Source organism: Cherax quadricarinatus, unplaced genomic scaffold (assembly GCF_038502225.1).
Source record: "Cherax quadricarinatus isolate ZL_2023a unplaced genomic scaffold, ASM3850222v1 Contig16, whole genome shotgun sequence".
Classification (NCBI taxonomy): domain Eukaryota; kingdom Metazoa; phylum Arthropoda; class Malacostraca; order Decapoda; family Parastacidae; genus Cherax; species Cherax quadricarinatus.
In genome coordinates, this window is record NW_027195042.1 from 592880 (window position 1) to 616649 (window position 23770).

Here is a 23770-nt window from a genome sequence, read left to right on the forward strand (position 1 = left end):
AGTGACAGCAGGTGTTAGCAGACTAACACCCAGGTACCTACTTATTGCTAGGTGAACAGTGACAGAAGGTGTTAGTAGACTAACACCCAGGTACCTACTTACTGCTAGGGTGAACAGTGACAGCAGGTGTTAGTAGACTAACACCCAGGTACCTACTTACTGCTAGGTGACCAGTGACAGCAGGTGTTAGTAGACTAACACCCAGGTACCTACTTACTGCTAGGTGACCAGTGACAGCAGGTGTTAGTAGACTAACACCCAGGTACCTACTTACTGCTAGGTGAACACTGACAGCAGTTGTTAGTAGACTAACACCCAGGTACCTACTTACTGCTAGGTGAACACTGACAGCAGGTGTTAGTAGACTAACACCCAGGTACCTACTGCTAGGTGAACAATGGCAGCAGGTGTTAGTAGACTAACACCCAGGTACCTACTTACTGCTAGGTGAACACTGACAGGTGTTAGTAGACTAACACCCAGGTACCTACTTACTGCTAGGTGAACACTGACACGTGTTAGTAGACTAACACCCAGGTACCTACTTACTGCTAGGTGAACACTGACAGCAGGTGTTAGTAGACTAACACCCAGGTACCTACTTACTGCTAGGTGAATAGTGACAGCAGGTGTTAGTAGACTAACACCCAGGTACCTACTTATTGCTAGGTGAACACTGACAGCAGGTGTTAGTAGACTAACACCCAGGTACCTACTTACTGGTAGGTGAACACTGACAGTAGGTGTTAGTAGACTAACACCCAGGTACCTACTTACTGCTAGGTGAACACTGACAGTAGGTGTTAGTAGACTAACACCTAGGTACCTACTTGCTGCTAGGTGAACAGTGACAGCAGGTGTTAGTAGACTAACACCCAGGTACCTACTTACTGCTAGGTGAACACTGACAGCAGGTGTTAGTAGACTAACACCCAGGCACCTACTTACTGTTAGGTGAACACTGACAGCAGGTGTTAGTAGACTAACACCCAGGTACCTACTTACTGCTAGGTGAACACTGACAGCAGGTGTTAGTAGACTAACACCCAGGCACCTACTTACTGCTAGGTGAACACTGACAGCAGGTGTTAGTAGACTAACACCCAGGTACCTACTTACTGCTAGGTGAACACTGACACGTGTTAGTAGACTAACACCCAGGTACCTACTTACTGCTAGGTGAACACTGACAGCAGGTGTTAGTAGACTAACACCCAGGTACCTACTTACTGCTAGGTGAATAGTGACAGCAGGTGTTAGTAGACTAACACCCAGGTACCTACTTATTGCTAGGTGAACACTGACAGCAGGTGTTAGTAGACTAACACCCAGGTACCTACGTACTGCTAGGTGAACACTGACAGTAGGTGTTAGTAGACTAACACCTAGGTACCTACTTGCTGCTAGGTGAACAGTGACAGCAGGTGTTAGTAGACTAACACCCAGGTACCTACTTGCTGCTAGGTGAACACTGACAGCAGGTGTTAGTAGACTAACACCCAATTACCTACTTACTGCTAGGTGAACACTGACACGTGTTAGTAGACTAACACCCAGGTACCTACTTACTGCTAGGTGAACACTGACAGCAGGTGTTAGTAGACTAACACCCAGGTACCTACTTACTGCTAGGTGAATAGTGACAGCAGGTGTTAGTAGACTAACACCCAGGTACCTACTTATTGCTAGGTGAACACTGACAGCAGGTGTTAGTAGACTAACACCCAGGTACCTACTTACTGCTAGGTGAACACTGACAGTAGGTGTTAGTAGACTAACACCTAGGTACCTACTTGCTGCTAGGTGAACAGTGACAGCAGGTGTTAGTAGACTAACACCCAGGTACCTACTTGCTGCTAGGTGAACACTGACAGCAGGTGTTAGTAGACTAACACCCAGGTACCTACTTACTGCTAGGTGAACAGTGACAGCAGGTGTTAGTAGACTAACACCCAGGTACCTACTTACTGCTAGGTGAACAATGACAGCAGGTGTTAGTAGACTAAGACCCAGGTACCTACTTACTGCTAGGTGAACACTGACAGCAGGTGTTAGTAGACTAACACTCAGGTACCTACTTACTGCTAGGTGAACACTGACAGCAGGTGTTAGTAACTTCCCGGGATTGAACCCGGATCCTTCAGTTGTGAGCTGAAAGCTCTACCATCACCCCTACGAGGTACCTAAAGGCACCTAATGCCTTCACCTAACTTCCCAAAATAAAATAAATCAAAATTAAAGATAAATAAAGATATTTTATTATATTTATTTTTATTCAAGCCAGTCAGTGGCGAAAGTCATATTTCTTTATTTCCCGCCATTATTAGACTTTACTATATATTTCTACACTAGGTGTAGCAGGTCTTTCACCTAATTAGGCGTTAGGAGCACTTAGGTGAACTAATTTGTTACTTAAGTGCAAATTTATGGTAAAATATAAGTGGTGGATCACGCAGCTGAATCACTACCGGGTCAACATTACATCCAATTCTCGCCCTTATTTAGCTACTTTGCTGCTCTAATGTCGCAGCTAAAGTCAAGCTAAAAGCTTCAAAGAGAGGTGAGTACCGTGATAGTAGCCGTGGAAGGCAAGAGTAAGACGTGAGAGGTTAAAAACAGTGATGATGGAGGGTTGAGGGAGGGTTGGCAGCTCTCTTGTTTGTTTACCATCATCAAGATCAACATAATAGCATAGACTTGCGCAGTTTTTCTATATTTTTGTTTTTTTCTACTATATTAGAGGGAAAAAGTGATTTTTTTATATATGAATATGTCCATGGGAGGTTCATTTATCATGTGACTGAAGGATAATGTCGCCTGTTTTTATATACACTTGATATCTACCTCAGAACAAAGAGGCACTTTTTTTTGCCTTTTTCAGCTATATTAAAAAATAAAATTATTTTTTTTATACATGAATATGTCCATGAGAGGCTAATATATCTTGTGATAGAAGGATAATGTCATATGTTCTTATATACACTTGATATCTACCTTAAAACAAAAACAAAATTTGTCTTTTTCTACTACATATGAATAAAAAAAATATTTTTTTTTATATATGAATACGTCTATAGGAAGTTCATATATCATATGATAGACGGATAATATCACCTATACTGATATATTCTGATATTCACTTTAAGAAAATCGTAAGTATTTTTTTGCTGTTTTCTCTATATATAAACTAAAAAAGTCTTTTTATGTGTCAAAATATGTCTATATGGGTTAAATCTATCGTGTTACTTAAAGATAATATCGTCTATCTTGATTTACAGCTTAAATTAAATAATTTTCCAAATTTCTCCTTTTTTCGTTATATATTAGATATTATATATTTATTTCACATCTAAATATGACCAAAACTATTTTACCTTTCATGTGATTGAAGGATAATATCCCCAGTAATAATATAATACCCATATTTAGATTAAATTTATATTATATCAGTAATTTCAAAATGATCTAATCTTGCAATTAATTGAAAGATGCTGTTCAGTGTTGCAGGGGTCGAGTCACAGCTCCTGGCCCCGTCTCTTCACTGGTCACTACTAGGTCCACTCTCTCCTTGCTCCATGAGCTTTATCATACCTCTTCTTAAAGCTATGTATGGATCCTGCCTCCACTACATCACTCTCCAGATTGTTCCACTTTCTGACAACTCTGTGACTGAAGAAATACTTTCTAACATCACTGTGACAACTTCCAGTTGTGTCACCCTGTTCCTGTGTCACCTTGTTGCTGTGTCACCTTATTTATGTGTCACCTTGTTCATGTGTCACCTTGTTGCTGTGTCACCTTATTGCTGTGTCCCCTTATTTCTGTGTCACCTTGTTCCTGTGCCACCTTGTTGCTGTTTCAGCTTGTTCCTGTGTCCCATTATTTCTGTGTCACCTTGCTGCTGTATCCCTTTGTTCCTGTGTCCCTTTATTTCTGTGTCACCTAGTTCCTGTGTCACCTTGTTCTTATGTCCCCTTGTTGCTGTGTCACCTTGTTCCTGTGTCACCTTGTTGCTGTGTCACCTTGTTCCTGTGTCCCCTTATTTCTGTGTCACCTTGTTCCTGTGTCACCTTGTTGCTGTGTCCACTTGCTCCTATACCCCCTTGTTGCTGTGTCCACTTGTTCCTGTGTCCCCTTGTTGCTGTGTCCACTTATTGTTGTGTCACCTTGTTGCTGTGTCCCCTTGTTCCTGTGTCCCCCTGTTGCTGTGTCCACTTGTTGTTGTGTCCACTTGTTCCTGTGTCCCCTTGTTGCTGTGCCCACTTATTGCTGTGTCCCCTTGTTGCTGTGTCCACTTGTTCCTTTGTCCCCTTGTTGATGTGTCCACTTACTGTCGTGTCACCTTGTTCTTGTGTCCCCTTGTTGCTGTGTCCCCTTGTTCCTGTGTCCCCTTATTCCTGTGTCTACTTGTTCTTTGTCACTTTGGTCCTGCGACCCAAATCCTGACTGGCGTGAGTCGCATCCTGGAGACAAAATTGACCTATTTTCCGGAAAATGCTCAGCATAACCAGGGACTTTCTATATAGCAGTATGTCACTGATGTCAGCTATGGTCTGTATAAGTTGTATCATGTAGATAATTATTATTATTACTGAATAACGGGTCGTATTATACAGCATTTGTGTCCATTTCCCGAAAGGAAGATACGGCGCGAGGCATCAGTGGCTCTATAAACCAACAACAACAACAACAACGTGGGGAAGATGACGCTCCTGAGATTAATTTTCTTTGCTGGAAGATCACAAAGAAGTTGTAGCTCGCTAAGGGGGAATAATAATGGACTCTGGTTGAGTAATAATGGACGCTGGTTGAGTGATAGTGGTGGGAGAGGCCCCCATCACCGTGCCCAGGATGCCACCCGGCTTATCCTAGACCACCAATATTCAGTGCCTAAGGACACAATTCTCTTCAAATATGATAATCCAAGGTTCTTCAGGCTCATGAATGTCTTTGCCATGTCTCAGTTTTTCTTCTGGGTCTATCTGAGTCACTTCGCGTTTTCCACCATGAAAAACGTTCCGATTTCCCAGGAAAAAAAGGAAGACAAGGATCTGCCGTGGTGGAGGAAAATAAATTTTGGGAAATACAGGAACGGTATTGCGGCCGGAAGCTTTTTAATAGGTATTGTATTTTTTGTTTATAACCCATTTACAGGCACCTTGATAATAATGAAGGGCTCCTGGTCCAGGGGATTGGAGCTACCTTCTCTCGGGGGTGCATGACCCATACAGGTTTAGCACTTTTCCCTTAAATATGGTTATAGCTAGGTTTTCGGAAAAGTAATTATTTGTGTAAATTTAAGGCGTTCGATTGAGCGGACTAAGGGGAGGTAGCGGAAGGCCGGTAGCAGTGATTGCGGCAGATGATGGGATTGATTGGTTGCGATTGTCACCGCAGCGGAGAGCTGCGTAACTGCGTTGGTTCTAAATTCAACAATCCAGCGGATTTTGTCCTGTGTTTTGGAAGTCCGTTAAATTGAGAGTTTGTTTGTGTAAACCCCCCTGGAGGGAGGCTCCTCAAGGCAGGTGATAAACTCATGATCCAAGGAACTTGAGCTGTTCTCCCCTTTCGTGCACTGAACCTAATCACCTCCCATTCCTTCCAGGTGCTGTATAATCCATATGGGTTTAGCACTAATTTGTAAATAGTAATAATAATAGTACTTAGTAATAATATTAATAATACTAGTAATAATAATAATAATAGTACGTACTTAGTTATAATAATAGTAGTACTTAATAATAATAATAATAACTAGTATTTCCTCAAGTCATACATTATATCTCATATTTGGCACTATGACCCTTGCTTATAGTAGCAGTAATATAATTGTTATACTGTGATGCAGCGTGACTGGGACAATTAACGAAGGAGACAAACGTTACAACAAAAGTTTGGTTCATCGTCAAGTCACAACTGGGGCAAGAAAAATAAAAAAGGCCCAGCGATGACTTAATAATGGTCCAGAATGGACCGAAATGTTGGTTATGAGATTCCTCTCCTTCATGTAGGTTCTTATTAATGCAGTCATGAAATGTTTGTAGGATTGTATGGTCCAATGGTTAGAGCATTGTGAATTTTGACCTGCTTCCCACGAGGCAAGCCTGAGTAGCACAGGTTCGATCCCCAGCCATGCCGCAGTTTGTTAATAGCTTTCATGCAGGTTCTTGTGAACCTTGTGTTCATTTCAATTCAAATTCGATTCAAAAATTTATTTCTTTGCATAATATTCAATGTGTAGTTTACACAGTTAAATATTGTTTAACAGTGAATTATTTGTGATATTTCGACTTTTCAGGTTGGGGAACATTGGCTATCTGCTGGATGTACACTCTTCGCTCTGTACGGTACTTGATACTCAAGAAGGGTGGGAAGGAACTGCTCTTCATCACTTATACACCGCTTGGTCACCACCGTTCCATGACCGTGCCTCTGGAAAAGGTGGTGATATAAGAGAATACAAGTCGAAAATACCCTGGCTGGACCACTTCACTCTCATTGACACTACACTCCACTATTTTTTCCATTACCTAGTGCCTGCTACAACCTCCTGCCAATTATTACCTACCATTACCACTACCACCTACTACTGCTGCCACCATTGCTGCTATGTTTTTTCTGCTCCCTCCAAACCTGTCTTCTGTACTTCTCTGCTGTTTCTCTCTCACTTGTGACTTGACAATGATCCAGGATTTACCAAAACATTGTTATGAGGTTCATCTAGATGCAGGTTTTTTTTGCGAGTAGGTATAGAATCTTAATAACCATAAGCTTTATGAAAAAAACTAGTATGTAATGATAAGTAACAAGATGACACAAGGTGCGGACCTCTTCACTCTGTTTACAGCTTTATTTCCCAGCTCTTCATTGAGTTACTTAGCTGTTTTATAATAATAATAATAATAATAATAATAATAATAATAATAATAATAATAATAATAATACAGCCTCTCCTCACTTAGCAATGTACTCATTTACTGACGACTCGGATATACGACTGGCTCCCTGACCAGTATTCATACCTAAATAATGTATATTAGAGCTGAGTTTCTCTTTTCTGTTTATTTCATTATACAGTACACTACTGTATAAACATTTAAAAATATACCAGAAATGTTATAAATGGTGCAAAGGTGACAATACAGTATCAAAGATGGTTGACACAAACTCACTACCATTATAGTATACTCCTCACTTAGCGACAAATTCGTTTAACGGTGTGGTCTCAGGAATGGAACTCCATTGTTAAGTGAGGAGAGGCTGTAATAATAATAATAATAATAATAATAATAATAATAATAATAATAATAATAATAACAGTAATAATCATCATCCTTATTTCTACAAGTACATGTACTAGGTATACAAACCATAGCTGACATCAATGACATACTAACACACAGAAAGCCCCTAGCTCTGCAGAGCATTTCCTGCAAATTTGGTCAATTTTGTCCCAGGATGCCACCCACACTAGTCACCTAACACCCAGGTACCTACTTTGCTGCTAGGCAAACAGTAACAGTGGGTGCCTTAAGGAAACACATGCTAATGTTTCCAGTCATACCGGGGATCAAACCACGAACCTCAGTGTGTGAGTTAAGTGCTCTATGAGTCAAGCTACGGGTTTAAATAAGAAGATATTACAAGGACTTCAATGGAAATAGGTCACTTTGTCTGGCTTTTTTAGGTTATCCTAAATAATTTACACTATGTATGATAATTGTACTTATGTGTACCTGTACCTAAATAAACTTACATACTAAATATTTTTTTGGAAAGAAGGTTGATGAGTTTCATCAACTGTGAAGTATTAAGATGCTGGTTTGTTAGCTGCCTCAGCTTACACACTGAGGGACCAAGGTTTGATCCTCTGACAAGTAGAAACAGTGGGTATATTACCTTACACCTACTGCCCCTGTAGGTACCCAGGTGACTGGTGTGGGTCGCATACTGCATGAGAGGATTAAAGGACCCTAATTAAAATAAGATACAGTCTTCAATGATATTCTGACTTTCTTGGGTTATCCTAGGTTAATAATCCTCCTGTTTGGCATCAATAAATTTCTGATCTAGAAAATTATAAGTATTTTAATTTTTAATCATTTATTTTTTAATTAATCAATTTTGAAAATTATTTCTGGTTTACAAACTGGTACATTCCTATTATTATTATTATTATTATTATTATTATTATTATTATTCTTTCTTTCTTTCAACACACCGGCTGTATCCCACCAAGGCGGGGTGGCCCAAAAGGAAAAACGAAAGTTTCTCCTTTTACATTTAGTAACATTTTTTATTTTTTTTTTTTATTATCACACCGGCCGATTCCCACCAAGGCAGGGTGGCCCGAAAAAGAAAAACTTTCACCATCATTCACTCCATCACTGTCTTGCCAGAAGGGTGCTTTACACTACAGTTTTTAAACTGCAACATTAACACCCCTCCTTCAGAGTGCAGGCACTGTACTTCCCATCTCCAGGACTCAAGTCCGGCTTGCCGGTTTCCCTGAATCCCTTCATAAATGTTACTTTGCTCACACTCCAACAGCACGTCAAGTAATATATACAGGAAAAGAGGTTACTAGCCCCTTGCTCCCGGCATTTTAGTCGCCTCTTACAACACGCATGGCTTATGGAGGAAGAATTCTGTTCCACTTCCCCATGGAGATAAGAGGAAATAAACAAGAATAAGAACTAGAAAGAAAATAGAAGAAAACCCAGAGGGGTGTGTATATATGTGCTTGTACATGTATGTGTAGTGTGACCTAAGTGTAAGTAGAAGTAGCAAGACGTACCTGAAATCTTGCATGTTCATGAGACAGAAAAAAGGACACCAGCAATCCTACCATCATGTAAAACAATTACAGGCTTTCGTTTTACACTCACTTGGCAGGACGGTAGTACCTCCCTGGGCGGTTGCTGTCTACCAACCTACTACCTATATTATTATTATTATTATTATTGTTATAATACATAAATGGCCATTGTCATAAGTTTGTCTCCTATACATGTATGTGAGTTATTTGTGTATCATTCCAGTCATGGCATTGTGCCTTTTTATTAATTTTTATTATTACTGTAATCCATGCTAATTATTTTTTTGTATCTGTTGCAAAGTTTTTTGAGGTAATAATTTCAGTCTCACTTTGTTTCAGGTGTCTGCCAAACAGAGTCGATTATCAGCGAAGGTTCATCTTCCCCTGAAGGTTCGAGGAACTTACTTCAACTATATCTTGGACATGAGCGGCAGTTTCTTGAACTCTCAGCTATTTGATTATTCTGCTGGTCTCAGGAGGAGCTGGGCTAAATGATAGAGCTTTATTTTTCCCCAGGTTCAAAAAATACTGGGGAATAATGAATATCAAAATAGGGTGGCTGGATCATTTCGTAAATAAATCGCATTTAGGACAGGAAATGTACGACGATGTTTCATTCCTTCCTGGACCATTGCTTTTCTAAAACTAACCAACCTGTAATCATGCAAATTATGAAACCTTCCACTGTAGCCTTGATGTCCCTTGGCTGGATGAACAACACTCTTGCCTCACATGGTGAGTGTCTGGTTCAATCCCTGGCATGGGTGGAAATGGAAATAAATGGTATAAAATACCGACACAATGGAAATATAAACACATATGTAGTTTAATGTGATCCTTTATTGACAATGTTTCGCCCACACAGTGGGCTTTTTCAAGTCACAAACAAAAGATCTGTTTGTGACTTGAAAAAGCCCACTGTGTGGGCAAAACGTTGTCAATAAAGGATCACATTAAACTGCATATGTGTGTATATTTCCATGGGTGGAAATGTTGGGCATGTTTCTTTACACCTGCTGTCACTGTTCACCTAGCAGTAGGTAGGTACATGGGTATTAGTTTATTAACACCTGCTGTCACTGTTCACCTAGCAGTAAGTAGTACCTGGGCATTAGATAACTGGTGTGGGAGGCATCCTGGGGGACAAGATTGAAAGACAACAGTGGAAATAAGAGAGTCCTCGATGATGCACTAGCTTTACTAGGTTATCCTGGGCGACTAACCCTCCCTATCCCTGGGTATCCTGGGTGGATAACCCTCCCTTCCCGAGGCCATCCTGGGTGGCTGACACTTCCTTCCCTGAATTATCTTGGGTGGCTAACCCTCCCTACCCCAGGTTATCCTGAGTGGCTAACCCTCCCTACCCCAGGTTATCCTGAGTGGCTAACCCTCCCTACCCCAGGTTATCCTGAGTGGCTAACCCTCCCTACCCCAGGTTAAAAATCCCAACAAATCTATCTTAATATATTCTAAGGGACTATCTTTATCTTAACTGACTTAGACAATGGTACAGGATATATCAGAGTCATCATTATCTTCCTAAGTGTATAATTTTAGTGAACAGTAGTATATAATATTAGTGAATAGTAGTGTATGTATTTATGTATGTATGTACAGAAATTTGGTATCTATGTAATGTACTTTCAATTCGTTTTGCGTTTTATTTCTTCCTTTAGCAAGAAAAATACTCGTGTCACATATTACAAATGCTACACATTACAGTCGGATTCCCGTACCCATGGACACAGTTTCCGCTCTCCTACATACACTAACCTGAGCCTCACTATCCTCATAAGAACTCTTAACTGACAATGACAAGTTTATTTTAGCATGATACATGTTTGTAATAAAGTTGGTAGAATTACCGACAATATGTAAAGTAAAAGGACATTAGTGCAACTAATGTGGCATTTTATTGTGGCAACGTTTCGCTCTCCAGGAGCTCCTGGAGAGCGAAACGTTGCCACAGTAAAACGTCACATTAGTTGCACTTGTGTCCTTTTACTTTACATGATACATGTTTGTATGAAGGAGTGTATGGAAATAAATGGTATAAAATACCGACACAATGGAAATATAAACACATATGCAGTATAATGTGATCCTTTATTGACTACGTTTCGCCCACACAGTGGGCTTTTTCAAGTCACAAACAGACTTGAAAAAGCCCACTGTGTGGGCGAAACGTAGTCAATAAAGGATCACATTATACTGCATATGTGTTTATATTTCCATGAAGGAATGTAACAATTTGGTGAACTTGCCAAAAGTCCCTTTACATGCAGAGCATTTCGGGCAAACTTAGACTAACTTAAGATTCATAAGGCAATTACAGTGTAGTACAATATTACAATTTAGCACAATTTAAAACAATGAAGTTGAAAGAATTTTAAGTTTGAAGTAACCTACCACCTGTTCCATACATTTGGAAAATCTCCCACATTGCTCCCCTGTCTACCATATCATATGCCTTTTCCAAATTCATAAATGCATGGTTTACCATGATCCAAAAATAACTCTTAATTTTCCTTAATAATGGCCAAAGAGTACAAAAGTAGTGATGGTCGCATTATTATTTTTATTATCACACTGGCCGATTCCCACCAAGGCAGGGTGGCCCGAAAAAGAAAAACTTTCACCATCATTCACTCCATCACTGTCTTGCCAGAAGGGTGCTTTACACTACAGTTTTTAAACTGCAACATTAACACCCCTCCTTCAGAGTGCAGGCACTGTACTTCCCATCTCCAGGACTCAAGTCCGGCCTGCCGGTTTCCCTGAATCCCTTCATAAATGTTACTTTGCTCACACTCCAACAGCACGTCAAGTATTAAAAACCATTTGTCTCCATTCACTCCTATCAAACACGCTCATGCATGCCTGCTGGAAGTCCAAGCCCCTCGCACACAAAACCTCCTTTACCCCCTCCCTCCAACCTTTCCTAGGCCGACCCCTACCCCGCCTTCCTTCCACTACAGACTGATACACTCTTGAAGTCATTCTGTTTCACTCCATTCTCTCTACATGTCCGAACCACCTCAACAACCCTTCCTCAGCCCTCTGGACAACAGTTTTGGTAATCCCGCACCTCCTCCTAACTTCCAAACTACGAATTCTCTGCATTATATTCACACCACACATTGCCCTCAGACATGACATCTCCACTGCCTCCAGCCTTCTCCTCGCTGCAACATTCATCACCCACGCTTCACACCCATATAAGAGCGTTGGTAAAACTATACTCTCATACATTCCCCTCTTTGCCTCCAAGGACAAAGTTCTTTGTCTCCACAGACTCCTAAGTGCACCACTCACTCTTTTTCCCTCATCAATTCTATGATTCACCTCATCTTTCATAGACCCATTCGCTGACACGTCCACTCCCAAATATCTGAATACGTTCACCTCCTCCATACTCTCTCCCTCCAATCTGATATTCAATCTTTCATCACCTAATCTTTTTGTTATCCTCATAACCTTACTCTTTCCTGTATTCACCTTTAATTTTCTTCTTTTGCACACCCTACCAAATTCATCCACCAATCTCTGCAACTTCTCTTCAGAATCACCCAAGAGCACAGTGTCATCAGCAAAGAGCAGCTGTGACAACTCCCACTTTGTGTGTGATTCTTTATCTTTTAACTCCACGCCTCTTGCCAAGACCCTCGCATTTACTTCTCTTACAACCCCATCTATAAATATATTAAACAACCACGGTGACATCACACATCCTTGTCTAAGGCCTACTTTTACTGGGAAAAAATTTCCCTCTTTCCTACATACTCTAACTTGAGCCTCACTATCCTCGTAAAAACTCTTCACTGCTTTCAGTAACCTACCTCCTACACCATACACTTGCAACATCTGCCACATTGCCCCCCTATCCACCCTGTCATACGCCTTTTCCAAATCCATAAATGCCACAAAGACCTCTTTAGCCTTATCTAAATACTGTTCACTTATATGTTTCACTGTAAACACCTGGTCCACACACCCCCTACCTTTCCTAAAGCCTCCTTGTTCATCTGCTATCCTATTCTCCGTCTTACTCTTAATTCTTTCAATTATAACTCTACCATACACTTTACCAGGTACACTCAACAGACTTATCCCCCTATAATTTTTGCACTCTCTTTTATCCCCTTTGCCTTTATACAAAGGAACTATGCATGCTCTCTGCCAATCCCTAGGTACCATACCCTCTTCCATACATTTATTAAATAATTGCACCAACCACTCCAAAACTATATCCCCACCTGCTTTTAACATTTCTATCTTTATCCCATCAATCCCGGCTGCCTTACCCCCTTTCATTTTACCTACTGCCTCACGAACTTCCCCCACACTCACAACTGGCTCTTCCTCACTCCTACAAGATGTTATTCCTCCTTGCCCTATACACGAAATCACAGCTTCCCTATCTTCATCAACATTTAACAATTCCTCAAAATATTCCCTCCATCTTCCCAATACCTCTACTCTCCATTTAATAACTCTCCTCTCCTATTTTTAACTGACAAATCCATTTGTTCTCTAGGCTTTCTTAACTTGTTAATCTCACTCCAAAACTTTTTCTTATTTTCAACAAAATTTGTTGATAACATCTCACCCACTCTCATTTGCTCTCTTTTTACATTGCTTCACCACTCTCTTAACCTCTCTCTTTTTCTCCATATACTCTTCCCTCCTTGCATCACTTCTACTTTGTAAAAACTTCTCATATGCTAACTTTTTCTCCCTTACTACTCTCTTTACATCATCATTCCACCAATCGCTCCTCTTCCCTCCTGCACCCACTTTCCTGTAACCACAAACTTCTGCTGAACACTCTAACACTACATTTTTAAACCTACCCCATACCTCTTCGACCCCATTGCCTATGCTCTCATTAGCCCATCTATCCTCCAATAGCTGTTTATATCTTACCCTAACTGCCTCCTCTTTTAGTTTATAAACCTTCACCTCTCTCTTCCCTGATGCTTCTATTCTCCTTGTATCCCATCTACCTTTTACTCTCAGTGTAGCTACAACTAGAAAGTGATCTGATATATCTGTGGCCCCTCTATAAACATGTACATCCTGAAGTCTACTCAGCAGTCTTTTATCTACCAATACATAATCCAACAAACTACTGTCATTTCGCCCTACATCATATCTTGTATACTTATTTATCCTCTTTTTCTTAAAATATGTATTACCTATAACTAAACCCCTTTCTATACAAAGTTCAATCAAAGGGCTCCCATTATCATTTACATCTGGCACCCCAAACTTACCTACCACACCCTCTCTAAAAGTTTCTCCTACTTTAGCATTCAGGTCCCCTACCACAATTACTCTCTCACTTGGTTCAAAGGCTCCTATACATTCACTTAACATCTCCCAAAATCTCTCTCTCTCCTCTGCATTCCTCTCTTCTCCAGGTGCATACACGCTTATTATGACCCACTTCTCGCATCCAACCTTTACTTTAATCCACATAATTCTTGAATTTACACATTCATATTCTCTTTTCTCCTTCCATAACTGATCATTTAACATTACTGCTACCCCTTCCTTTGCTCTAACTCTCGCAGATACTCCAGATTTAATCCCATTTATTTCCCCCCACGCTAAACCCGGAGGATTATACAGCGCCTGGGGGGAGGATGCGGAAGGCATTCAGGCTTAATTTGGGGAACTGGAGCACAGATCCAATTCCCTAAATCAAGAGCCCCTCACCAACATCAAGGAACCTTCCTTGAGGGGCCAAGTGATGGTCGCAGTTCTTCAAAGTCTAAGAGAATCTGTGAAGTTCTTCCCATCAGTGAAAAGTGATAATTCTCCACTTATTGTGTATAATTTATCAAGGTTTATCGTAGTTATGTAGGTAAAGGAAAAACCACATATATAGGGTTTGTTTCTATCCAGGGTTGCGGGTATCCACAGCACGTCTTGGAATGTATCCCCTCAAGGAAGGTTCCTTGATGTTGGTGAGGGGCACTTGATTTAGGGAATTGGATCTGTGCTCCAGTTCCCCGAATTAAGCCTGAATGCCTTCCACATCCCCCCCCCCAGGCGCTGTATAATCCTCCGGGTTTAGCGCTTCCCCCTTGATTATAATAATAATAAATGGAATGTATCACCCGTAGATACTAGGGCACTACTGTACTTCATTGATAAGATGGGTACAGCACCTGGTGGCTAAAGCTTCCGCTTCACACACGGAGAGCCCGGGTTCGATTCCCGGCGGGTGGAAACATTTCGACACGTTTCCTTACACCTGTTCTCCTGTTCACCTAGCAGCAAATAGGTACCTGGGTGTTAGTCGACTGGTGTGGGTGGCATCCTGGGGGACAAGATTAAGGACCACAATGGAAATAAGTTAGACAGTCCTCGATGACGCACTGACTTTCTTGGGTTATCCTGGGTGGCTAACCCTCCGGGGTTAAAAATCCCAACGAAATCTTATCTTATCTTATCTTACAACACCTGGCTACCTTTATTGATGAACAAAGCACATGTACAACACCTATGTATATTGATGAAATTGGAAGCCATTAAGGAAGATGCAGGAGTGAGTGACTCAACCCCCTGCAAACACTGGTGGGTGAGCACAGCTGTTGTGGGGTTTCCAATACAGGAAGCCTCAGCGAAGAGTGAGCTGAAGACTCCAGTGAAACCCTTAACTGACGTCTTGCCCATGCACCACTACAGTGTGCACCCAAGAGTGCGTGACAGGTGCACTACGCCACTGTGCACCCAAGAGTGCGTGACAGGTTCACTACGCCACAGTGTGCACCCAGAGTGCATGACAGGTGCACTACACCACCACAGTGCACACTCAGAGTGCACAGACTGTATAACAGGTGAGTATAGTGTCATACTGCTTGTAGAGCTCTTGTCAAGTTGTTTCACTCTGTAGAGCTCTATTAAGTTATGTTTCACTTTGTAGAGCTTTATCAAGTTATGTTTTATTGCGCAGAGCTTTATAAAGTTATGTTTCACTCTGTGTAGAGCTTTGTTTCACTCTGTGTAGAGCTTTATGTTTCACACTGTGTAGAGCTTTATGTTTCACACTGTGTAGAGCTTTGTTTCACACTGTGTAGAGCTTTATGTTTCACTGTGTAGAGCTTTATGTTTCGCACTGTGTAGAGCTTTATGTTTCACTCTGTAGAGCTTTATGTTTCACTCTGTGTAGAGCTTTATGTTTCACACTGTGTAGAGCTTTATGTTTCACTCTGTGTAGAGCTTTATGTTTCACTCTGTGTAGAGCTTTATGTTTCACACTGTGTAGAGCTTTATGTTTCACACTGTAGAGCTTTATGTTTCACTCTGTGTAGAGCTTTATGTTTCACTCTGTGTAGAGCTTTATGTTTCACTCTGTGTAGAGCATTATGTTTCACTCTGTGTAGAGCTTTATGTTTCACTATGTGTAGAACTTTATGTTTCACTATGTGTAGAGCTTTATGTTTCACTCTGTGTAGATCTTTATGTTTCACACTGTGTAGAGCTTTGTTTCACTCTGTGTAGAGCTTTATGTTTCACTATGTGTAGAGCTTTATGTTTCACTATGTGTAGAGCTTTATGTTTCACTGTGTAGAGCTTTATGTTTCACTCTGTGTAGAGCTTTATGTTTCACTCTGTGTAGAGCTTTATGTTTCACTATGTATAGAGCTTTATGTTTCACTATGTGTAGAGCTTTATGTTTCACACTGTGTAGAGCTTTATGTTTCACACTGTGCAGAGCTTTATGTTTCACTCTGTGTAGAGCTTTATGTTTCACTATGTGTAGAGCTTTATGTTTCACTATGTGTAGAGCTTTATGTTTCACTATGTGTAGAGCTTTATGTTTCACTCTGTGTAGAGCTTTATGTTTCACTCTGTGTAGAGCTTTATGTTTCACTCTGTGTAGAGCATTATGTTTCACTCTGTGTAGAGCTTTATGTTTCACTCTGTGTAGAGCTTTATGTTTCACTATGTGTAGAGCTTTATGTTTCACTATGTGTAGAGCTTTATGTTTCACTATGTGTAGAGCTTTATGTTTCACACTGTAGAGCTTTATGTTTCACTGTGTAGAGCTTTATGTTTCACTCTGTGTAGAGCTTTATGTTTCACTCTGTGTAGAGCTTTATGTTTCACTCTGTGTAGAGCATTATGTTTCACTCTGTGTAGAGCTTTATGTTTCACTCTGTGTAGAGCATTATGTTTCACTCTGTGTAGAGCTTTATGTTTCACTCTGTGTAGAGCATTATGTTTCACTCTGTGTAGAGCTTTATGTTTCACTCTGTGTAGAGCTTTATGTTTCACTCTGTGTAGAGCTTTATGTTTCACTATGTGTAGAGCTTTATGTTTCACTATGTGTAGAGCTTTATGTTTCACTATGTGTAGAGCTTTATGTTTCACTATGTGTAGAGCTTTATGTTTCACTCTGTGTAGAGCATTATGTTTCACTCTGTGTAGAGCTTTATGTTTCACTCTGTGTAGAGCTTTATGTTTCACTATGTGTAGAGCTTTATGTTTCACTATGTGTAGAGCTTTATGTTTCACTATGTGTAGAGCTTTATGTTTCACACTGTAGAGCTTTATGTTTCACTGTGTAGAGCTTTAAGTTTCACTGTGTAGAGCTTTAAGTTTCACTCTGTGTAGAGCTTTATGTTTCACTCTGTGTAGAGCTTTATGTTTCACTCTGTGTAGAGCATTATGTTTCACTCTGTGTAGAGCTTTATGTTTCACTCTGTGTACCTGGAGTTTACCTGGAGAGAGTTTCGGGGGTCAACGCCCCCGCGGCCCGGTCTGTGACCAGGCCTCCTGGTGGATCAGCGCCTGATCAACCAGGCTGTTGCTGCTGGCTGCACGCAAACCAACGTACGAGCCACAGCCCGGCTGATCAGGAACTGCCTTTAGGTGCTTGTCCAGTGCCAGCTTGAAGACTGCCAGGGGTCTGTTGGTAATCCCCCTTATGTATGCTGGGAGGCAGTTGAACAGTCTCGGTCCCCTGACACTTATTGTATGGTCTCTTAACGTGCTAGTGACACCCCTGCTTTTCATTGGGGGGATGGTGCATCGTCTGCCAAGTCTTTTGCTTTCGTAGTGAGTGATTTTCGTGTGCAAGTTCGGTACTAGTCCCTCTAGGATTTTCCAGGTGTATATAATCATGTATCTCTCCCTCCTGCGTTCCAGGGAATACAGGTTTAGAAACCTCAAGCGCTCCCAGTAATTGAGGTGTTTTATCTCCGTTATGCGCGCCGTGAAAGTTCTCTGTACATTTTCTAGGTCGGCAATTTCACCTGCCTTGAAAGGTGCTGTTAGAGTGCAGCAATATTCCAGCCTAGATAGAACAAGTGACCTGAAGAGTGTCATCATGGGCTTGGCCTCCCTAGTTTTGAAGGTTCTCATTATCCATCCTGTCATTTTTCTAGCAGATGCGATTGATACAATGTTATGGTCCTTGAAGGTGAGATCCTCCGACATAATCACTCCCAGGTCTTTGACGTTGGTGTTTCGCTCTATTTTGTGGCCAGAATTTGTTTTGTACTCTGATGAAGATTTAATTTCCTCATGTTTACCATATCTGAGTAATTGAAATTTCTCATCGTTGAACTTCATATTGTTTTCTGCAGCCCACTGAAAGATTTGGTTGATGTCCGCCTGGAGCCTTGCAGTGTCTGCAATGGAAGACACTGTCATGCAGATTCGGGTGTCATCTGCAAAGGAAGACACGGTGCTGTGGCTGACATCCTTGTCTATGTCGGATATGAGGATGAGGAACAAGATGGGAGCTAGTACTGTGCCTTGTGGAACAGAGCTTTTCACCGTAGCTGCCTCGGACTTTACTCTGTTGACGACTACTCTCTGTGTTCTGTTAGTGAGGAAATTATAGATCCATCGACCAACTTTTCCTGTTATTCCTTTAGCGCGCATTTTGTGCGCTATTACGCCATGGTCACACTTGTCGAAGGCTTTTGCAAAGTCTGTATATATTACATCTGCATTCTTTTTGTCTTCTAGTGCATTTAGGACCTTGTCGTAGTGATCCAGTAGTTGAGACAGACAGGAGCGACCTGTTCTAAACCCATGTTGCCCTGGGTTGTGTAACTGATGGGTTTCTAGATGGGTGGTGATCTTGCTTCTTAGGACCCTTTCAAAGATTTTTATGATATGGGATGTTAGTGCTATTGGTCTGTAGTTCTTTGCTGTTGCTTTACTGCCCCCTTTGTGGAGTGGGGCTATGTCTGTTGTTTTTAGTAACTGAGGGACGACCCCCGTGTCCATGCTCCCTCTCCATAGGATGGAAAAGGCTCGTGATAGGGGCTTCTTGCAGTTCTTGATGAACACAGAGTTCCATGAGTCTGGCCCTGGGGCAGAGTGCATGGGCATGTCATTTATCGCCTGTTCGAAGTCATTTGGCGTCAGGATAACATCGGATAGGCTTGTGTTAATCAAATTTTGTGGCTCTCTCATAAAAAATTCATTTTGATCTTCGACTCTCAGTCTGGTTAGCGGCTTGCTAAAAACTGAGTCATATTGGGACTTGAGTAGCTCACTCATTTCCTTGCTGTCATCTGTGTAGGACCCATCTTGTTTAAGTAGGGGCCCAATACTGGACGTTGTTCTCGATTTTGATTTGGCATAGGAGAAGAAATACTTTGGGTTTCTTTCGAGCATTATGTTTCACTCTGTGTAGAGCTTTATGTTTCACTCTGTGTAGAGCATTATGTTTCACTCTGTGTAGAGCTTTATGTTTCACTCTGTGTAGAGCTTTATGTTTCACACTGTGTAGAGCTTTATGTTTCACTCTGTGTAGAGCATTATGTTTCACTCTGTGTAGAGCTTTATGTTTCACTCTGTGTAGAGCATTATGTTTCACTCTGTGTAGAGCTTTATGTTTCACACTGTGTAGAGCTTTATGTTTCACTCTGTGTAGAGCATTATGTTTCACTCTGTGTAGAGCTTTATGTTTCACTCTGTGTAGAGCATTATGTTTCACTCTGTGTAGAGCTTTATGTTTCACTCTGTGTAGAGCATTATGTTTCACTCTGTGTAGAGCTTTATGTTTCACTCTGTGTAGAGCTTTATGTTTCACTCTGTGTAGAGCTTTATGTTTCACTCTGTGTAGAGCTTTATGTTTCACTCTGTGTAGAGCATTATGTTTCACTCTGTGTAGAGCTTTATGTTTCACTCTGTGTAGAGCTTTATGTTTCACTCTGTGTAGAGCTTTATGTTTCACTCTGTGTAGAGCTTTATGTTTCACTATGTGTAGAGCTTTATGTTTCACTCTGTGTAGAGCTTTATGTTTCACTCTGTGTAGAGCTTTATGTTTCACTCTGTGTAGAGCTTTATGTTTCACTCTGTGTAGAGCTTTATGTTTCACTCTGTGTAGAGCATTATGTTTCACTCTGTGTAGAGCATTATGTTTCACTCTGTGTAGAGTTTCACTCTGTGTTTATGTTTCACTCTGTGTAGAGCTTTATGTTTCACTCTGTGTAGAGCTTTATGTTTCACTCTGTGTAGAGCTTTATGTTTCACTCTGTGTAGAGCTTTATGTTTCACTCTGTGTAGAGCTTTATGTTTCACTCTGTGTAGAGCTTTATGTTTCACTCTGTGTAGAGCTTTATGTTTCACTCTGTGTAGAGCTTTATGTTTCACTCTGTGTAGAGCATTATGTTTCACTCTGTGTAGAGCTTTATGTTTCACTCTGTGTAGAGCTTTATGTTTCACTCTGTGTAGAGCTTTATGTTTCACTCTGTGTAGAGCTTTATGTTTCACTCTGTGTAGAGCTTTATGTTTCACTCTGTGTAGAGCTTTATGTTTCACTCTGTGTAGAGCTTTATGTTTCACTCTGTGTAGAGCTTTATGTTTCACTCTGTGTAGAGCTTTATGTTTCACTCTGTGTAGAGCTTTATGTTTCACTATGTGTAGAGCTTTATGTTTCACTCTGTGTAGAGCTTTATGTTTCACTCTGTGTAGAGCTTTATGTTTCACTATGTGTAGAGCTTTATGTTTCACTCGGTGTAGAGCTTTATGTTTCACTATGTGTAGAGCTTTGTTTCACTCTGTGTAGAGCTTTATGTTTCACTCTGTGTAGAGCTTTATGTTTCACTATGTGTAGAGCTTTATGTTTCACTCTGTGTAGAGCTTTATGTTTCACTATGTGTAGAGCTTTATGTTTCACTCTGTGTAGAGCTTTATGTTTCACTATGTGTAGAGCTTTGTTTCACTCTGTGTAGAGCTTTATGTTTCACTCTGTGTAGAGCTTTATGTTTCACTATGTGTAGAGCTTTATGTTTCACTCTGTGTAGAGCTTTATGTTTCACTATGTGTAGAGCTTTGTTTCACTCTGTGTAGAGCTTTATGTTTCACTCTGTGTAGAGCTTTATGTTTCACTCTGTGTAGAGCTTTATGTTTCACTATGTGTAGAGCTTTGTTTCACTCTGTGTAGAGCTTCATCGTGATAAAGTGAGCATTGTTGACCATTATTATTATTATTATTATGATTATCATTGCTGTTATTATTATTATCATTATTATTATTATTATGATTATCATTGCTGTTATTATTATTATCATTATTATTATTATTATGATTATCATTGCTGTTATTATTATTATCATTATTATTTATTTCTGATGAAGCACGAGGTCAGTTGGTTTGATATGAGGAACATGCAGATATCTCCTGTTCCTTGGATGAAGAGCCTTTACTAGGGGGACGACCCTCCCCTCTCCACCGCCATTTTGAAGGCAAGTGACCGGAAATGCGTGGGAACTGGCTGTTCAAAATAGAACCCTAAATTACTGTTCCAATACACAATGTACGGAAATTGCTTCGAATTTCGTCTGCCTGACGTAAATTACCTAGTTCCCTCGTTATACATAATTAGGGAGATAGGTTACATCTGTAGGTAACGGTATGTGGATCTTCTGGTAGCAGAGGGTCACAACTGAATGGACTGGGTTCGATTCTTGGGCGGGAGGTAAGGCTGGTATAATTTCCTTATATTTACTGGACCTGCAAGTTAGTGGACCGGTGTGGGTGGCATCTTGGGTATTAGTCATACTGTTTGGTGGTCAGTGCCTCAGTCATGATAGGTGGTCAGTGCCTCAGTCATGATAGTGGAGTGCCTCAGTCATGATAGGTGGTCAGTCCCTCAGTCATGATAGGTGGTCAGTCCCTCAGTCATGATAGGTGTGGCCTCAGTCATGATGGTCCCTCATCTTGGGTATTAGTCATACTGTTTGGTGGTCAGTGCCTCAGTCATGATAGGTGGTCAGTCCCTCAGTCATGATAGGTGGTCAGTGCCTCAGTCATGATAGGTGGTCAGTCCCTCAGTCATGATAGGTGGTCAGTCCCTCAGTCATGATAGGTGGTCAGTCCCTCAGTCATGATAGGTGGTCAGTGCCTCAGTCATGATAGGTGGTCAGTGCCTCAGTCATGATAGGTGGTCAGTACCTCAGCCATGATAGGTGGTCAGTGCCTCAGTCATGATAGGTGGTCAGTGCCTCAGTCATGATAGGTGGTCAGTGCCTCAGTCATGATAGGTGGTCAGTCCCGCAGTCATGATAGGTGGTCAGTACCTCAGTCATGATAGGTGGTCAGTCCCGCAGTCATGATAGGTGGTCAGTGCCTCAGTCATGATAGGTGGTCAGTCCCGCAGTCATGATAGGTGGTCAGTACCTCAGTCATGATAGGTGGTCAGTCCCTCAGTCATGATAGGTGGTCAGTACCTCAGTCATGATAGGTGGTCAGTCCCTCAGTCATGATAGGTGGTCAGTGCCTCAGTCATGATAGGTGGTCAGTCCCTCAGTCATGATAGGTGGTCAGTGCCTCAGTCATGATAGGTGGTCAGTCCCTCAGTCATGATAGGTGGTCAGTGCCTCAGTCATGATAGGTGGTCAGTCCCGCAGTCATGATAGGTGGTCAGTACCTCAGTCATGATAGGTGGTCAGTGCCTCAGTCATGATAGGTGGTCAGTGCCTCAGTCATGATAGGTGGTCAGTGCCTCAGTCATGATAGGTGGTCAGTCCCTCAGTCATGATAGGTGGTCAGTGCCTCAGTCATGATAGGTGGTCAGTGCCTCAGTCATGATAGGTGGTCAGTGCCTCAGTCATGATAGTTGGTCAGTACCTCAGTCATGATAGAAGGTGGCCAGTACCTCAGTCATGATAGAAGGTGGTCAGTACCTCAGTCATGATAGAAGGTGGTCAGTACCTCAGTCATGATAGAAGGAAGTCAGTACCTCAGTCATGATAGAAGGTGGTCAGTACCTCAGTCATGATAGGTGGTCAGTACCTCAGTCATGATAGAAGGTGGTCAGTACCTCAGTCATGATAGAAGGTGGTCAGTACCTCAGTCATGATAGGTGGTCAGTACCTCAGTCATGATAGAAGGTGGTCAGTACCTCAGTCATGATAGAAGGTGGTCAGTACCTCAGTCATGATAGAAGGTGGTCAATACCTCAGTCATGATAGAAGGTGGTCAGTACCTCAATCATGACAGAAGGTGGTCAGTACCTCAGTCATGATAGAAGGTGGTCAGTACCTCAGTCATGATAGGTGGTCAGTACCTCAGTCATGATAGAAGGTGGTCAGTACCTCAGTCATGATAGAAGGTGGTCAGTACCTCAGTCATGACAGAAGGTGGTCAGTACCTCAGTCATGACAGAAGGTGGTCAGTACCTCAGTCATGATAGGTGGTCAGTACCTCAGTCATGATAGAAAGTGGTCAGTACCTCAGTCATGATAGAAGGTGGTCAGTACCTCAGTCATGATAGGTGGTCAGTACCTCAATCATGATAGAAGGTGGTCAGTACCTCAGTCATGATAGAAGGTGGTCAGTACCTCAATCATGATAGAAGGTGGTCAGTACCTCAGTCATGATAGAAGGTGGTCAGTACCTCAGTTATGATAGAAGGTGGTCAGTACCTCAGTCATGATAGAAGGTGGTCAGTACCTCAGTCATGATAGGTGGTC

At 41.4% G+C, this 23770-nt stretch overlaps 3 protein-coding genes across 4 annotated transcripts in view; 2 read left to right on the forward strand and 1 right to left on the reverse strand.

Moving 5' to 3' along the window:
* LOC128704539 (WD repeat-containing protein 48) overlaps window positions 1–2677 on the reverse strand; it is a 60775-nt gene extending 58098 nt beyond the window's left edge. For both annotated transcript variants that reach the window (XM_070079787.1, XM_070079786.1), the window contains exon 1: window positions 2569–2677. The gene's annotated coding sequence lies outside the window, so the exon portion shown is untranslated. The remainder of the gene's footprint in view (window positions 1–2568) is intronic.
* A 1974-nt stretch (window positions 2678–4651) lies between these two features.
* Window positions 4652–9458, forward strand: LOC128704540 (transmembrane protein 223). Its single transcript, XM_053799658.2, has 3 exons — window positions 4652–5121; window positions 6299–6441; window positions 9158–9458. The coding sequence occupies exons 1-3, from the start codon at window positions 4704–4706 to the stop codon at window positions 9311–9313; spliced, it is 717 nt and encodes a 238-aa protein (XP_053655633.2). The 5' UTR covers window positions 4652–4703; the 3' UTR covers window positions 9314–9458.
* A 5881-nt stretch (window positions 9459–15339) lies between these two features.
* The window catches only part of LOC128704541 (thioredoxin domain-containing protein 11), a 45873-nt gene continuing 37442 nt past the window's right edge, over window positions 15340–23770 (forward strand). Inside the window, exon 1 of the mRNA XM_070079789.1 lies at window positions 15340–15666. Within this exon, the coding sequence (XP_069935890.1) occupies window positions 15342–15666 (325 nt within the window). The 5' untranslated portion in view covers window positions 15340–15341. The remainder of the gene's footprint in view (window positions 15667–23770) is intronic.

What these genes read in the sequence shown, in the direction of transcription:
- LOC128704540 (XM_053799658.2), top strand. Translation starts at nt 4,704, where the DNA reads ATGACGCTCCTGAGATTAATTTTCTTTGCTGGAAGATCACAAAGAAGT. An exon ending in GGCCGGAAGCTTTTTAATAG is followed by an intron (nt 5,122 to 6,298) that starts GTATTGTATTTT and finishes TCGACTTTTCAG; the next exon opens with GTTGGGGAACATTGGCTATC. An exon ending in TGACCGTGCCTCTGGAAAAG is followed by an intron (nt 6,442 to 9,157) that starts GTGGTGATATAA and finishes ACTTTGTTTCAG; the next exon opens with GTGTCTGCCAAACAGAGTCG.